Source organism: Crassostrea angulata, chromosome 8 (assembly GCF_025612915.1).
Source record: "Crassostrea angulata isolate pt1a10 chromosome 8, ASM2561291v2, whole genome shotgun sequence".
NCBI classification, from domain to species: Eukaryota; Metazoa; Mollusca; class Bivalvia; order Ostreida; family Ostreidae; genus Magallana; species Magallana angulata.
In genome coordinates, this window is record NC_069118.1 from 57,204,771 (window position 1) to 57,223,699 (window position 18,929).

An 18,929-nucleotide genomic window follows, 5' to 3' on the forward strand; every position below is an offset into this window, starting at 1 on the left:
TTTCTGATTCACACTCTTCATATAGTGATAGAGGTACCTTTGACTTCATATCAAGTATAATTGATTGATAGGCCCACATTTCTAAGTGCTGCAGTCCACATTCACTTTTTTTAAATATGGGAGTTCCAAGAAATATTTTCAGGAAGGTTCTACAATAGAACTATAAAAATGTGAAAAATTGTACTTGCTGTTGTGAATGGTTAAAATTTTAAAGTGGTGAGAAATTGACATAGGGTCTTCTGTAACATGTATTGGATACAAATGCAGTTATTGTGGTACATTGAATTGGGCCCTGAGAGTCATCCCCATCCTATTTTTGGAAGGGGGGGGGGTACTTTGTATCACGCATTTCAGTAATATTAATCACTTCTGCTATAATTTATCTCAAAACGAAGAATTTTTTCCTCTGTCATGGAACTTTTCCCAATGTGTAAAGCTCAGAAAACAAGTAAATGAATGAGAGATAAATTAACGCTAATTCTTGTTATTCTCAGACTGTTATAAAACTTATGATTGATTGATCCCTATAGTGGATTATTGCTGATGTACAATTGCTTAAATGCACTTGCAATGTAAAGGTGCACATTTCTTTTTATTTATATATATATATATATATATATATATATATATATATATATATATATATATATATATATATATATATATATATATATATAATTTTTAAAGATGGTTTGGGATTTATTGTTTATTCTTTTACTTTGTTTTTATAGGTACATGTACTAGATTACAGAGTTGTTGGGAAAAAATCTTGTCTTAACCCATAATTTGTGAGGGTTATGGATAATAAAAGCGAGATAAGCTCAATCATGATCTGAGTCTCATTTTTCTCCAATATGTTCCTTTTATGTACTTGGATCGAAATTTAATTCATCTAACTCTGGATTTACAAATCATCAGTTGGACTGACAAGGTCCTTAAATTCTTTTAATAAAAATGAGGACAGTCCTTGAGAAATTTGACTACTCTGGAATAAAAAAAAACCCTTGAGCCAAGCCATGTCTCTTGCTTTTTGAATGTTCAGGATCTTGAATTGTTGTTTTTAAAGCCAAAATATGGCTAAAATATTGTTGATGCTGTGTAAAACAGCACAATCTGAAAATTGCATGTCAGAAATAGTTGGATAAGCATGAATTTTCATTTCACTGTAAAGATTAGTAAATTGATATGGTAGTAATAATAACTCTATCAATATATTATCTTTCTCAATATATTATATATTATACATAATATTTTTCAGAGGTGCTCAAGAAGAGAAAACACACTTTGGAAAGTTTTCTTGATGATGTAACTTGGGCTACATCAAATGATTGCTTCAGCTCATCAGCAGTTGGTTCTCCAGGAACAATCACATGCGAAACAGGTGCAGGTTACAATTTTTTGGTTTTTTTTTTAGTTACCTCTAAATTTAATCGTCAGATATGACAAGTATGTTTTGTAATACTTAATTATGAGGTTTTAACATGTATATTTTCATTTCTGTTGTAGTGGTCATTGAAAGTGTTTTTGATGACATGAGCTGGGCGACACCATCTGGCCGTTCAGAAACGGTAGTTACTCCAGGATCTATTGCATGCACTATGGCTGCCCACTCCCCCAAGTCAGATGTAGGTCAGATGACAAAGACCCCGTGTGATACATCTGCAGGTGATTTACTGTTATTTTAATTCTGAATTTAATTGACAGATATGACAAGAATGTCTTGTAATCCTGATGAAGTGTTTACATAAATATTTTCATTTCCATTATAGAGGTCATTGAAAGTTCTCTTGATGACATGGGAAGGAAAACATCATCTGGTTCAGAAACGGTAGTTACTCCGGGAACTATGACGTGCATTGCAGTTACCCACCCTCCCAGGTCAGATGTAGATCAATTGGCAGCAACCACATGTGATACATCTGCAGGTAATTTTTTTTTTTTTTTTGGTTACCTTTGAATATAATTGTCAGATATGACAAGTATGTATAAAAAAAACGGATGTTGTTCTTACATGTATACTTTCATTTCTGTTGTAGTGGTCATTGAAAGTGTTTTTGATGACATGAGTTGGGCGACACCATCTGGCCGTTCAGAAACGGTAGTTACTCCAGGATCTATTGCATGCACTATGGCTGCCTACTCCCCCAAGTCAGATGTAGGTCAGATGACAAAGACCCCGTGTGATACATCTGCAGGTGATTTACTGTTATTTTAATTCTGAATTTAATTGACAGATATGACAAGTATGTCTTGTAATCCTGATGAAGTGTTTACATAAATATTTTCATTTCCATTATAGAGGTCATTGAAAGTTCTCTTGATGACATGGGAAGGACAACATCATCTGGTTCAGAAACGGTAGTTACTCCAGGAACTATGACATGCATTGCAGTTACCCACCCTCCCAGGTCAGATGTAGATCAATTGGCAGCAACCACGTGTGATACATCTGCAGGTAATTTTTTTTTTTTTTTTTGGTTACCTTTGAATATAATTGTCAGATATGACAAGTATGTATTAAAAAACTGATGTTGTTCTTACATGTATACTTTCATTTCTGTTGTAGTGGTCATTGAAAGTGTTTTTGATGACATGAGTTGGGCGATACCATCTGGCCGTTCAGAAACGGTAGTTACTCCAGGATCTATTGCATGCACTATGGCTGCCCACTCCCCCAAGTCAGATGTAGGTCAGATGACAAAGACCCCGTGTGATACATCTGCAGGTGATTTACTGTTATTTTAATTCTGAATTTAATTGACAGATATGACAAGAATGTCTTGTAATCCTGATGAAGTGTTTACATAAATATTTTCATTTCCATTATAGAGGTCATTGAAAGTTCTCTTGATGACATGGGAAGGAAAACATCATCTGGTTCAGAAACGGTAGTTACTCCGGGAACTATGACGTGCATTGCAGTTACCCACCCTCCCAGGTCAGATGTAGATCAATTGGCAGCAACCACGTGTGATACATCTGCAGGTAATTTTTTTTTTTTTTGGTTACCTTTGAATATAATTGTCAGATATGACAAGTATGTATTAAAAAACTGATGTTGTTCTTACATGTATACTTTCATTTCTGTTGTAGTGGTCATTGAAAGTGTTTTTGATGACATGAGTTGGGCGACACCATCTGGCCGTTCAGAAACGGTAGTTACTCCAGGATCTATTGCATGCACTATGGCTGCCTACTCCCCCAAGTCAGATGTAGGTCAGATGACAAAGACCCCGTGTGATACATCTGCAGGTGATTTACTGTTATTTTAATTCTGAATTTAATTGACAGATATGACAAGTATGTCTTGTAATCCTGATGAAGTGTTTACATAAATATTTTCATTTCCATTATAGAGGTCATTGAAAGTTCTCTTGATGACATGGGAAGGAAAACATCATCTGGTTCAGAAACGGTAGTTACTCCGGGAACTATGACGTGCATTGCAGTTACCCACCCTCCCAGGTCAGATGTAGATCAATTGGCAGCAACCACGTGTGATACATCTGCAGGTAATTTTTTTTTTTTTTGGTTACCTTTGAATATAATTGTCAGATATGACAAGTATGTATTAAAAAACTGATGTTGTTCTTACATGTATACTTTCATTTCTGTTGTAGTGGTCATTGAAAGTGTTTTTGATGACATGAGTTGGGCGACACCATCTGGCCGTTTAGAAACGGTAGTTACTCCAGGATCTATTGCATGCACTATGGCTGCCCACTCTCCCAAGTCAGATGTAGGTCAGATGACAAAGACCCCGTGTGATACATCTGATGCTGAATTTTCAGATGACGTTTTTGATTTTTCTTCTGGTAGTGAATATATTCCTGAAGATGATGAATTGGATGAAAGTGACTTAGAAGCCAGTGAATCTTCACCAATAGAGAAAAAAATAAAACACCTGCAATACTCTAAAGGAAAAACTGGGGGGAAAAACCAATGCCAGAAAGAAAGAATCTTAAAAGAACTAGCTGAAAATGATAAAGTAATTAGTGATAGCAATAGTGATATATCATTGGAGTATCCAGATTTCAGTGCGCTTAAGCCATCTGTGCTTCCAGTGCCATTGTTAAATGATGAATTTTCAAGTGCTGATGATTCAGATGTCCCTTTAGAGGATCAAAATATAGATCCTGAGACTGTTGCTTATGATGAAAAGTTTCCAAAGATATATGTTAAACTGGTACGGAAAAGCCAAACAACCAAATTAGGCAAAAAGAAGAAGACTGAAAGAGTGTATGATTCACACTATCCTTGTATTTTCTGTGGCAAGATGCAAACCAATTTTTCGCATCATTTAATGAGTTCTCTTCACATGAATGAAGCAGAAGTACAGGCTATCCCAAAGGTCAACTCCACAATGACGAAAGAAGAAAAGCAAAAAACTGTTAAAGAAAGAAAGACCAAATTTGAACTGCTGCGCCTTCGTGGTATTCACAAACACAACACTAATGTGATAAGTGAAGGAAAAGGTGAAATAATCCTTGCCAGAAGAAGTACAGAGAGGGAGTTTGATCTTAATGCTGTAGGTCCTTGTCCAAGGTGTTTTGCTTGGCATCAATTGAAAAACCTTAAGAGACATCAAAAGTTATGCCCAAAGTATGATGCTGATGAATCATATTCAAGCCAAACCAGTCTCAATATACAGAGTAAAACGTTAGTGGGACGAATTTCGGACCAGGCTTCAAAACTTGTTGTGACAGAAGTTTTCACTATCATGCAGCCTGACCATGTATCTCAAGTGGCCCAAACGGACCCACTTATCATAAGCCTTGGTAATCAGTTGATGGACCGTAACAGAGGAAACCGTGTAATGAGGAAATATTATACCAGCCAGGGTATGAGACTGTCTGCAAAACTCCTAATTGCTCTGAAGGAAACAACAGGACATGATGAGGATCTTAATTATTTCCTCCAACCTTCTCAATTTGTAAATGTGGCAGAAGCTGCTCTAAAATGTTCAAACCAAGACAGCATCGATGAAGAAGATCTTTCGTCACCAAGCAATGCTATTAAATTAGGGTATGATATAAAATCATTAGCAAGTTCAAAACTAGCCAGTGCTATCATACATGCTGATGAAAAGAGGCAAAAAGAGGCAGAAAATTTTCTGCAGTTAATGAAAATGCAGTGGACTGTGAAAGTAACGAAGCTAGCAAGAATGGTTTTACAAGAAAGACAGTATAATAAGCCCAAGTCATTGCCGACACCCGAAGACATTAAGAAAATAACAGAATTTATGAAAACGGAGATCTGCAACCTTGATCTTACTGACATTTCATATGCTAATTACAAAAAAGTTGCTGTGTTGACTTTGGCCAGGATCACACTGTACAATAGAAGAAGGTGCCATGAGGTTCAGGCAATAAGGTATGTATATCAAAACAGTACATAAAACATAAGTTTTGGGGTCCAAATATGATAATGTTTTGTTGACTGACCTTTACACAAAATCTAAACAGTAAAATATGTTAAAGTGTATTTTGTTCTGTGCAAATTGTGCAGGGAGGTTGGTTTTAGAAATATGAGAAGAGTCCATTCATAAAAGTATGAATTTAAAGGCATAGCTTCTTGCTGCATTTTAGATGTTGATATGCAATGTTTCTTTAATCAGATTGAAGGCTTACAATCAGAGAAAAACTGGTCAAGATGATGTTCAGGCACAATTGATGAAAGAGCTGACTTCATTCGAAGCACACCTTTTAATGACTCAGGAAGTTGTTGAGATACGAGGAAAGGTTTGTAAATGATAATTATCTCCATTAGAAAATGCACTTAAAGATAATATTTTCGTATTTTGTCTATCCCGATAAAAATAGAATATAAATACCAAAAAGATGCCTATGTACAGCGATGACATCAACCATGTTTGTTGCAATTCTTTTGGCCACTCAGTGTAGAACAATAAGTCAATGATTTAAGTCCATGAGTTTCTATTTTAGGTTGGAAGATGTGTTCCAGTTATTTTACCTCTGGAAACGCGCCAGGCGTTAAGTTTTATTGCAAGCAAGATAGTCCGAAAGGCATGTTCCATTCCAGTTGAATCTCCATACCTTTTTGGTAGCAAAAGTAAGTGCAGAGTGTGTATGTTTATAAATCAGTTATACATAAAATGGGGGATTCAGATAATTCATAGCTTGACTGCTGGTGGACAGTAAATTATGCTATCCCCCTCCACTGAATTCAATAATTCGTGAAATAATCCTTTACCTTATTAGAATAAATTAATTGCAGCAAATTTTCTGCAATTTAATTCAAAACTGCATGTTTTGCAGTTATTTAATAGGAGTAGCAAACTATAAGCTGCGAAAAGATTTCTAGAAACTTTTTATTTTTGCAGTTTTCTGTCGGTACTGGTAAATATCTAGCTAACAAATTTTAAGTTGCCATAAGACGACCAAAAACAGTTCTTATCCTTTTCATACAATAGCAGAAACAAACATAGCCAAAGGTTTGCCAGATATTGTTCTTGACAATTTCATGCTGGCTGGACAGCATTAAATTGAAAGATTAAATATTATAAATAGGTTACCAGTTATACAATTTTTGGCAATAAGCTAAAAAATAATCTTAAATGGCTAGATGTATTTTATTTCTCCATTGATTTTTATTGCAGCTGGAGGTGTATTTAGGGCGTATGATGCCATATCAACTGTTGCTCAAGAGGCTGGGCTGTCAAGTCCAAGCCTTATTCGTACAAGTAATATGAGGAAATATATGGCCACCATGGTTCAGGTAAAAATCAATATCCTTTCCATACTCTTTGACCTGTGGTTGGTTGGACAAATTGTTATTTTATAAATGGTCAAATATATTGAAAACAGTTCACTTTCTCAGTGGTAAACCATAATTATATTTTCTTGTTGCTTATGTCAAGATGCATCAAGTGCTCAGTTTGGCAAGTGCTCTTTGGATCACACCCCTCAATCATATATTTTCTTTTTTCTCATGCCATTGCAAGGGTAGATTAGCAATGCACGCTAGTAAACAGTATTACCATGTTATGTTTTACACTACAAGTACATACTTTTATGAACAGGCTCTTGATACCAGTGAAGCTGAGAGGAGTTGGATCATACAACACCTTGGGCATAATATGGATGTGCATTTACACCATTACAGACAAACATCTGATGTACTAGAAAGAACAGAAGTAGCAAAGATTTTGTTGATTCAAGATTTTGGAATAGTGCCCCATTATGTGGGAAGAAAACTTTCCGATATTCAGTTGGATGGTAAGTTATTTTGATTTTGATTTTGATGTCATAGCATGCACCAGACAGAACGCGTCAGATGTAATTATAGCTACAAATTGGAGTGTCATTTTTATACTTCATTAGACAATACACAAATTTTTTAGGGTGTTTTGATTAGTTCTTTTGCAAAGCAAGTCCAATCCTACCTTCTCACACTTTGACTTGATGTTAATTCCTAAACGAAATAGATTTCGTTTGGCTGCATACTTTTCTGCACCTCATTTTAGCTAACATTATTAATTTGCATTTTCAAAGATTTTGAAATTAAGAGAAATACAAAATTTAGTTAATTTCAGCTGTTACTAGCTTTTTACAAACAATATTTTTATGATGATCCAAATGAATATAAGACACTATTGGATCAAACTGGGGTGTACTGTATCATTCTTGTGTAACGGAATGTTATGTAGATTTACGGACAAGATTTACACTTTCACAAATCTTGAATTTTCAAAACATTTTCAGATATCATTTCAACTGGTGAAAGTACATCTGATGTGGGTTCTCAAGTAAAGCCAGCATTTGAACAGCAGCAAGATGATGACAGCGTTATTCCAGAGTACAATGGGAATCCCATGAATAGTGATGATGAAGATGGATGTAAGTTTAGATAAACTATATACATGTATATGATTCATTATACTCAGCATGGATATCATTATATGGATCATGGTATACAAGTAATAATAAATGTGGTTAAAAAGGAATCACTAAATGACCATCTTAAAAAAATATTAATGATAAACAGTATGTGCAAGGGTTTATACACTTTTCATCAATGTAAAACAACTTTTTTTTTACATTTATTTTATGACAGTTTCAAAACCAAAGAAGACAGAAAGAAAGCGGTGGAGCAAGGAAGAGGAGGACGAACTGAAAAAACTATTCAAAGCTAATTTTGAAAAAGACTATTGTCCCAAACAATTGGAGATAGAAAAAATAATGAAAAAGAGCAGGGAAAAGGGGGGGCTTATCCACTTACGTCCAAGGGACAATATCAAAAAGAAAGTTAGTGGGATGTTGGTCAAAATGAGGAAGAAAAAAGATGGTTGAGGTGTTGCAGTTGTGTTTTCAACTTCTTGGGGTTTCGAAATAGGTCACTGATGTTTTTGAGCGTTACGATTCTGGCTGATATTGTAAATGGCTATAACTCTCTTAGTAGATGAGATTTAGAATATACGGTAGATATATTTAATGTATCCCTACAATATGATTGTATCAGAAATGAATGAAAGGACATCCATGCACGTGTGCTGCATTCTGATTGGCTAATACTTAAATGGTTGTAACTCTTTTACTTTTCAATGAAATACTTTGAAATTTAAGACATGGGTATATTTTGTGAGGCACTGTAAGAAGATATATGTGAGAAATCTAGGAAACGTGCTGAAATCTGATTGGCTGTTGATGTGTATGGCTATAACTTTCTTAGTTTTCAATGAAATAAAACAAAATTCAGTGTGTAGGTAGATATTATAAGTCCCCATATTATGGCATCATCAAAAATGAATATGATGACATGCATGCTCATGTGCAGAGTTCTGATTGGTCAATATTTCGATTGCTGTAACTGAGGTCTATTCAACAGAAGATGAATGGGACACTGAAGGGAGTATGGGGAGCGTTTGGGAAACAACTGTAACGGGGACCGTTACAATTATTGGTAGTACTTGTTTATCTTTTTTTTTTTTTTTTTGATTTAAGATGAGTTATCTTACAATTTTTTTTAGTGGGTATTTTTATTTTTAATTTTGGGTTGAAAAGGGGAAACCCATCCAGGTTAGTTTAAATGGAACAGCTCTGACTATTGAGTGACTTAAATAATATCCCTGATCTGTTTGTTTTTTAAAGACTTTAAAGATTAATGATTGTGTATTTCAAATTATTGAGGTACATATATTGTGTCGATAAATTTCGATATAAATTGATTAAGACATTCATGGTGTGGTTTTCTGGTAAAAGTATGAAATTTGTTATGATTGGATGCTTATGATGCAAAGGTTTACATTCTTAAAATTTACTTCCTGCCATGTGAAGACATCAGGAATCTAAATGTCCACATTTAAAAAAAAAAATGTTTTCTGCATATCAATTCCTTTTAAGTGGACATATAGTATCATACATTAATTTTTGTCACAAATGTGTAACTTGCATGGAAAGGCAGAATTTAAAGCGATTTATATTTGATCAATCTTTGATGTGATCATAAAAACACAAAAAAACTATGCTTGTGTTGTCTACCTAATTGTTACAAATGCATAACACAATATGTCCCTCAGTTACTTGGCCATGGTTTTTTTATATAGCTCATTATTTGTTTTCCATTTATCTGTATGACGTTTACATTGAATATGAAGTTTATAATTTAATAGATTTTTTTTAACATTTCCAAAAATTGAGCTTTTTCAGGTTTGTTAAAATTGAATGCTAAAAGTTGTGGTATGCTTAATAACATCTGATGGATGAATATCAGGAAAAATGTTTTAATTGTTTATCTGCAATAGATATCATACATTTTGAAAATGTAGTTGACTTTAATTTCTTTTTTAAGAAACGCTAGTCAAGGTATTATAATCTAATATGTGTATTGATTTAATGCAAGGTAGAAAACTTGTGTGTATTTTTTTTTTTCAAAATTGAAAGTGTGAAACTGAAATTTCAAGTTAAAATATATTTTTCTTTTTAATTTAGGATAATTGTTATTGTGTTTTTTAATTACATGTATTAAATTTTGTTAATCAAATAGGGACAGCCACTGACATACATTATTGATCAAATTCTTTGAATATATAAAGGTTGGGGAGGTTGCATTGTTTTACCATGACTAAATAGCTGACAAAGCATATACACCTTATTTTTTCCCAATATTGTGTTTTGTGGTCTTTTACAGCATATACTGATACTTTTGATTTTTTAACGGAGATACTTATTATGGTACACTGCTTCCATTTATTGTAATGAACTCCAAGAATCTTCTTTTTTCTTTCAAATTAGAAAAACTTGTCATTCAGAATAAAAGTGTCAGGTAATTATTAGCGGTGTTGTTGTTTTTTTTTTATCATGTATGTTTGTTGCAGGGCAACCGTCCTTAATGAACATGTGCATCACTAAAAAAAGGGAAATCTAATGTTTGCTTTCATAGGATTTTCTTTTTCTTGCACAGATGCATTGGAAAATACATAATTCAGTCATAAATAGACTACCTGTGGTAAAATCGCAGTATTGCAAGAAACTCATGCTCTCATTGTTAATTTCTGATATTATAGTACTGATAGAATTTTCTGGATTGAAAATAATATCTTATTGAAGTCATTTTTCTGTATATGATATATATTAATTTTTTCCACGGTAAGATGCCTGAAATGTGGTAGAGGGTGTTTTTTTGGGGGTGGGGATAATGCTACAGGAAAAGAAATGGTTTTAACTGGGTTAGAACTGCTGATGCTGTTTCATCAATAAGAGGAATATGCAAAACGGTAATTAAGATATTTGTAATTTAGTTAATGATATGATTGAAACATGGTTAGAGACAAATTATCCTAGTGCATTTATTCATTTGTATGCACACTTGGCAGCAATTATATCCCTCCTCCCCGAGATTGGCAAGAACATTAATGATATTATACACCGTAAGCTATTAATGGTGAGGTTGATTCAGGGATTCCAACAGTTTTCGTTCCATCCTTGTCTATTACTTTGAATTGTGAAGGTTAACCTCATTATGTGTTTGAACATAACCCCACAAGAAAAAATTGCACAAGGTAGCACCTGTGTGTAACTTTTCCAAGAACCCCATCTTACTCCTCCTGTATGAATTCTGAAGGTGAACCTCGTAATGTAGATTTGTACTTACACATGACCCCACATGAAAAAATTTGCACAAGGTATCGCCTGTGTGTACGTCTGTTCGTATGTCCGTCTGTCCGTAAACTTCTCACATTTTCAACATCTTCTCAAGAACTACTGGGCCAATTTCAACCAAACTTGGCACAAATTATCTTTAGGCAAAGAGGATTCAAAGTTGTGATAATTAAGGGTCACACCTTTTTTCAAGGGGAGATAATTAGAAATTAATGAGAAATTATGAGAAAAAATCTTCTTCTCAAGAACCATAAAGCCAGGAAAGCTGAAACTTGTGTGGAAGCATCCTCAGATAGTGTAGATTCAAAGTTGTGAAAATTATGACCCCCAGGGGGTAGGGTAAGGCCACAATGGGTGGTCGAAGTTTTACATAGGAATATATAGAGTAAATCTTTAAAAATATTCTTCTCAGAATCTAATCAGCCAGATGATTCTTTACACTAGTAATTGTTAAAACTTTGGATCCAGGACGATTCTACGGCCTCACAGAAAGGTTCAGAGTTTGATGTAGCTTTATATTCCATATATAAACAATTGTTAAGGATCTTTTTGAGAACTGCAATAATACTCAACATGTGATATGACTTTAAAATCATCCTGTTAGAAAAAGGGACTAATGATTATAAATAGAAAAGAATATCCAAGGGGAAAATGGATTTTATTTATACAGGATTTATACAGGATCTACATGTATTATTGTACATTGTCCAGAAAGTTTGTATTATGGCTCCATTTAGCTGATTTTATCATACCTATTGTGTCTCAGGTGAGCAAAGTGGCCCATGGGCCTCTTGTTTATTATCACTGTAGGAAGGGAAAGGGGAGACCAGGGTAAAGATTCATTGTCTCCATACAGATGTTGAAGAGAATTATTAAGGTCTTCCGTTTCCAACGGAAGACCTTATAGTGATTGTAATGTTTCTTATTATTATTAGGGTCTTCCGTTTCCAACGGAAGACCCTATTGTTTTTCTTCGGATTCTTTTTCATTATTATTATTCTTCCTCTGACTTTTTTTGTGGCTTATATCTCAAAAACTATTCAACCGATTTCCACAAAATTTTCAGAACTTATTTGGTATCGTAAATACTCGAGGTAATTAAAATTTAAACTTATGACGTCACTTCCGGTTTTAGAAAATGACTATTTTTTTAAATTGTTAAGGGTCATTTTGTCCTCACATCTCCTCCGAAACTAATCAAGATAGAAGCTTGAAATTTTCAGGGATAGTAGATAAATGTATGTAGATGTACCCCATTGCCTTCACTTATGAAAATTGTGCAAGGCTTCGAAGCTCGCCTGAACCTGAAAATAAGCACCAAAATTTTCCACAAAATTTTTGAACATATTCTGAAATATCTTTTGATGTATACATATCTTGTGAAATAATGTAATGCAAAAGATGTTTATTTTTGCAAGACCTTTCATTTGATTTAAAGGAAAAGGGGCTGGCCCCTCAAATTAGGGGCCTAAAGGGCTCTAAAGTCTTCTTACAATAACCTTTTACTGAACAATTATTTGTTATCAATCATAGAAGCAAAAATGTTTAATGTACAACTGTTTATCTATACAGTACCATACCTTAGTCATATATTACGTAATTATGGGTTTCGAGGGGCCAGAAGTTCAAAACTTCGATCATTTATATCGGAAAAAGGAGAAACATTTTGAAAAGCAATGTAGAACAAAAGTTGCTCAAAAGAATGTTCTGTACAATATGCCACATTAAAATTTTTGCTGATGGCCCCACTAAGGATTTTAAGGGTCGGCCCCTAAAACATATTTATACAGAAATCTCGAGAACGGTTAACACTTTGTGAACACTTGGTGAACTAAATGTGTTTATACATGTATTTGCAAGACCTTTAATTTGATATCAAGAAAAAGGGGCTGGCCCCTCAAATTAGGGGCCAAGAGGGCTCTAAAATCTTCTTACAATAACTCTTTACTGAACAAAAATTTGTAATTAATTATAGAAGCAAAAATGTTCACTGTACAGCTGTTTATCTTTACAGTACCATAGCTAAGTCATATATTACGTAATTAGGGGTTTCAAGGGGCCAGAAGTTAAAAATTTTGATCATTAATATCTGAAAAAGGAGAAATATTTTGAAAAGCAATGTAGAACACAAAATGTTAAGAATAATGTTTTTAACAATATGGCAATTAAAAATTTTTTTGTTGGTGGCCCCGATAAGGAGTTAAAGGGTCGGCCCCTAAAACACAGCTGTTCAGATATTTCGAAAACGTTTAACAATTCGTAAATACATGTGAACAAAATATGTTTACATTTGCGAGACCTTTTATTTGATATAAAGAAAAAAGGGCTGGCCCCTCAAATTAGGGGCTAAAAGGGCTAGTAAGTCTTTTTATGATAACTTTTTTATAAGCGATAATTTGATATTTTCATTTTGCAAAAACAAAGAACTTTTTAAGCTCAATCTAACGCTGAAATTCGTTTTTAAATCGGACCATGCACTTCAGAGAAATTGGGGTTGAAAATTTGATTTTTCCGGAAATTTTGATTCCGTGTTCTTGGTTTAAAAAATAATTCGTACCAAAAATAATCGTGTCAAGTCGTACATGATCAATTCGGGTTTATTTTGTTAAGACATTCTTGAAATTGGAAAGGTTTTTGTTAAGTCGTACTTAAAGTCTTTCGGGTTTTGTTAAGTCGTACCAAGAATTATTCGATTTTTTTCTTATTGTTTTAGTTACTCTTGTTCTTGGCTTAAGAACTCTGCTTCTTACAGGTACTTCTAGCTTTTCTCTCGACATTAACGGAAGACCCACTCGTTGCTTTGCAACGAGCTTTGCTCTAGTTATTCTTATTTTTTCCCCACGTTTTTCTCAGAGATGACTGGATAGATTTTCTTGAAATTTTCAGGAATAATAGGAAATGATAAAGTCTAGGAAGGATTTTTTTATTTTTTCAAAATTTATTTTTGGTCGTCCGTTTCCTGTCCCGCGACGAAAAAGCTTGTCACCTCGAGATCTCTAAAACGGGTAAGACTTGAACAACCAAACTTTGTGGGATGATAGACCTGTGTATGTAGATGTGTTTAAACTATTTTGTATTGTTCGTCGTAACTTCCGGTCGTCAACGGAAGCACTTCAAAAATAGTAATTTTACGCATTTAATTCATTTTTCGTAAATTAGATATACAAGTATAAATCTATACATAAGTTATCTATGCGATGTTAAATCAACAAAAAAATTCTATTTCCGGTGAGATATCTCAATCATCTCAGGTAGCTCTTTTAATACAGATTTTGTACCCGCGAGATCTCAGAAACTATAAGTGATCAAGACACCAAACTTTAACAGATGATAGACATTTGATTGAAGATGTGTTTATTTGGTTTCATTTTGCCTTCCGTCACTTCCGGTACACACCGAAAGAGTTCAAACAATTCGAGCCGTTTATTAGTTTTACTGTTTCCCTTTGGCATTTTTAGTTTGATAAATGAAAAATAATGTACAAAATGCAAGTATAAAAGAAATATTTCATACAATTTACATTGAGCACTTCCGCATGTCCGTTTCCTGTCCCGATACCAAAAACCTTATTTCGACGAGATCTAAAAAATGGTGACGACTTGAACAACCAAACATTGTGGGATATTAGACCTCTGTATGAACATGTGTTAAGACTATTTTGTTTTGTTCGGCGTAACTTCCGGTCGTCACCGGAAGTACTTCATAATTTTTGTTTTTTTTCATATATTATTCATTTTACATAAAATGAAAATATCAGTATACAATCTTACATATGTCATCTATATAATGTTAAATCAGCAAATAAATTTTACTTCCGGTGAGATATCTCAAATATCTCTATGTAGCTTTCTTTTTTTACAAATTTGATGTCCGCGAGATTTTTGTCATTGTAAGTGATTGAGACACGAATCTTTCATGATTGATCGAAATTTGATTGGGGATGTGTTTAACGGATTAAATTTTGTCAACTGTCACTTCCGGATCTTACTAGAAGGGTTCAGACAAATCCTGTTTTTAACAAGTTTAACTGAGTTTCTTGGGTGTTTCATCTAGCCTAATAAACAGTGATGTTCGTTAAGCAAATGTACGAGAAAAACCATCTTTTGTTTTCATTTATCACTTCCGTTCGTCCGTTTCCGGTCCCGAGACAAAAAATATTGTTTCAAAGAGATCAGGGATGTGAACAACCAAACTTTAAGTAAGATTGACTTATGATTGTACAAATGGTTAACATTTTTGTTTAGCTCGGCGTTACTTCCGGTCGTCACAAAAATTACTTCAAAAATTGATTTTCTTTTTCATTCCGTTGTTTTTATTAGAAGTAACGTCAGGATATATCATTCACAATAATTATCATATCCACTTTTTTCTCTGTTTGAGAAGCAATGTCTTACAGTTGAATTGATACATGTATATTAAAACGGAAGACCTTTTTGTTGCTTTTGCAACCAGTGTCTAGTTATTATTATTTTTTTTTTCCCCTTTTTTTGTCCACAAGATTTCTCAGTGATGGCTTGATAAATTTTCTTGAAATTTTCAGGACTAATAGAAAGTGTTAATATCTCGAGGCGTTTTTTTCATTTTGTCAAAAATCATTTCCGGTCGTCCGTTTCCTGTCCCGCGTTGAAAAAGCTTGTACATTCGAGATCTCAAAAACGGTAGTGACTTAAACATCCAAACTTTGTGGAATAATAGACCTATAGTTGTAGATGTGTTTAAACTATTTTGTTTTGTTCGTCGTAACTTCCGGTCGTCACCGGAAGTACTTCAAAATTAACAACTTTTACGCATTAAATTCCTTTTCAATAGGATAATTATTTAAGCATAAATCTACACAAAAGTAATCTGTGCAATGTTATATCAACAACAAAATTCTACTTCCGGTGAGATATCTCAAATATCTCAGGTAGCTTTTTTGAAACACATTTTGTACAAACGAGATATCAGTGACTATAAGAGATCAAAGCACAAGACTTTTATGGATGATAGACATTTGATTGAGGATGTGTTTAACCGGTTTCATTTTGTCTTCCGTCAGTTCCGGTCCACACAGAAAGAGTTCAAACAATTCGAGCTGTTTATCAGTTTAACTTTTTGTCTTTGATATCTGTAGTGTGCTCGATGAACAATAAAATGCAAAGGGCAGGTATGCAAAAAATAACTAATAAAATTTACATTAAGCACTTCCGTTTGTCCGTTTCCTGTCCCGAGACAAAAACCTTATTTCGATGAGTTCTCAAAAACGGTGACAACTTGAACAATAAAATTTTGTGGGATGATAGACCTATGTATGTACATGTGTTTACACTATTCTGTTTTGTTCGGCGTAACTTCCGGTCGTGACCGGAAGCTCTTCAAAAATAACTATTTCTACGCATTAAATTCTTTTGCCATAGAATAGATATATACGTATAAATCTATACATACGTTATCAATGCAATGTTTTATCAACAAAAAATTCTACTTCCGGTGAGATATCTCAAATATGTCAGGTAGCTTTTTTGAAACACATTTTGTACAAACGAGTTCTCAGAAACTATAAGTGATCAAAGCGCAAAACGTTCATGGATGATAGACATTTTATTGAAGATATATATGTTTAACCGGTTTTATTTTGTCTTCCGTCACTTCCGGTCCACACAAGAGGAGTTCAAACAAATCGAACTTTTTATCAGTTTAACTGTTTTTCTTTGATATTTGTAGTGAGCTCGATGAACAATAATGTACAAAAGACAAGTATACAAGAAATATTTAATACAATTTACATTGAACACTTCCGTTTGTCCGTTTCCTGTCCCGAGACAAAAAACCTTATTTCGACGTGATCTCATAAACGATGTCGACTTGAACAATCAAACTTTGTGGGATGATAGACCTTTATATGTACATTTTTTAAAACTATTTTATTTTGTTCGGCGTAACTTCCGGTTGTCACCGGAAGCACTACAAATAATATGTTTTTTTCTTTATTTATTTCTTTTACATGGAATGAATATATCTGTATACAATCTTAGATGTGTCATCTTTATAATGTTAAATTTTCAAATAACTGTTCCTTCCGGTGAGATATCTCAAATATCTCTATGTAGCCTTTCTTTTTACAAATTTGATGCCCGCAAGATTTTTGTCACTGTAAGTGAATGAGACTCAAAGCTTTCATGAATGATAGACATTTGATTGATGATATGTTTAGTGGGTTTTATTTTGTCAACTGCCACTTCCAGTTTTCACCGGAAGGATTCAAATAAATCATATTATTAACAATCAAACTTTGTAACCTGTTTTGTTTGGTTCGGCATTACTTCCGGTCGTCACAGAGAGTACTTCAAAAATTGATTTCTTTTTCAGTCTCGTTGTTTTACATGGAAGTAACGTCTGGATATATCATTTACAATACTTATCATATTAACTATTTTCTCTATGTAAGAGAAGCAATGTCTACGGTTAAATTGATTCATGTATATCAAAACGGAAGACCTTTTTGTTGCTTTTGCAACAAGAGTCTAGTTATGAATATTTTTGATATGTTTTCTTTCTGTAGTCCTCTAAATGTGGTGGAAAGAGTTTACCAAAGATGTCCACTATGCAGAGTGATGATGTGAGTCTTTTTTTTTTGGATACACTGAAAGTAATTCTCCATATTGATGTTGAAGAGAATTATTTTGAATATTTTTGATATGGTGGAAAGAGTTTACCAAAGATGTCCACTATGCAGAGTGATGATGTGGGTCCTTTTTTGGATACAATGAAAGTAATTCTCCATACAGATGTTGAAGAGAATTATTATGAATATTTTTGATATGTTTTCTTTCTGTAGTCCTCTAAATGTGGTGGAAAGAGTTTACCAAAAATATCCACTATGCAGAGTGATGATGTTAGTCTTTTTTTTGGATACACTGAAAGTAATATACCAATGCCTTAATGAGTGTATTTCCCAAGTTCATAATTGTTTTGAGATTCTAATAAAAGAATACATGCAAACTCTCGGTATGGCTAAAGTTGCTGTCTTCATGTAGGGTACATGTAAAAACAAATGATTTTATATCCTGTAGTTATTTCTTAAAATTTAATTATTTTTTGAAGGTTATGGAATCCGACGAAGAAATGCCAAAAATTAGATTGCAGAAACCAGAAAGTATATTTTGTGTTTCTGACTTTTCATTGTATACTTGGATCTAGGAATGAATTTCATTTTTAGCTCTTCTGAGCTGAAAGCTCAAGTGAGCTATTCTGATCACATTTTGTCTGTCGTCTGTCTGTCTGTTCGTATGTCCGTCTGTCTGTAAACTTTTCACATTTTTAACATCTTCTCAAGAACCACTGGGCTAATTTAAACCAAACTAGGCACAAAGCATCCTTAGCCTAAGATGATTCAGAGTTGTGAAAAAATTAAGGACCACGCCCTTTTGCAAAGGAATGAATTTCATTTTTTATATTATTGTACGAAGGGAAAGGAGAGACCAGTGGAAAGATTCATTGTCTCCATACAGATGTTGAAGAGAATTATTATGAATATTTTTGATATGTTTTCTTTCTGTAGTCCTCTAAATGTGGTGGAAAGAGTTTACCAAAGATATCCACTATGCAGAGTGATGATGAGTCTTTTGTTTGTATACACTGAAAGTGATTTACCAATGCCTTAATGAGTGTATTTCCCATGTTCATAATTGTTTCGAGATTCTAATAAAAGAATGCATGCATACTCTCGGTATTTGTTTAGGCATGCCATATTGTGGGATATATTTCTGTACCAATCGGATGCCAGCTTTCTGTTAAATATCGACTTTGCTTATTTTGCATATTCACATC

At 33.7% G+C, this 18,929-nt stretch overlaps 1 protein-coding gene and 1 long non-coding RNA gene across 2 annotated transcripts; both read left to right on the forward strand.

The window, feature by feature from the left end:
- Window positions 1–1,598: 1,598 nt before the first annotated feature.
- Window positions 1,599–8,671, forward strand: LOC128161128 (uncharacterized). Its single transcript, XM_052824363.1, has 15 exons — window positions 1,599–1,665; window positions 1,770–1,925; window positions 2,037–2,195; window positions 2,300–2,455; window positions 2,567–2,725; window positions 2,830–2,985; window positions 3,094–3,252; window positions 3,357–3,512; window positions 3,621–5,373; window positions 5,618–5,741; window positions 5,946–6,072; window positions 6,620–6,738; window positions 7,043–7,238; window positions 7,725–7,859; window positions 8,077–8,671. Exons 1-15 carry the CDS (start codon window positions 1,599–1,601, stop codon window positions 8,310–8,312), a joined length of 3,858 nt encoding a protein of 1,285 aa, XP_052680323.1. The 3' UTR covers window positions 8,313–8,671.
- Window positions 8,672–17,799: 9,128 nt separating this feature from the next.
- On the forward strand, window positions 17,800–18,715 carry LOC128158551 (uncharacterized). The gene is made up of 3 exons (XR_008240012.1): window positions 17,800–17,844; window positions 17,938–17,994; window positions 18,661–18,715. It is a non-coding gene; the product is annotated as an uncharacterized LOC128158551 (long non-coding RNA).
- The last annotated feature ends 214 nt before the right edge of the window (window positions 18,716–18,929 follow it).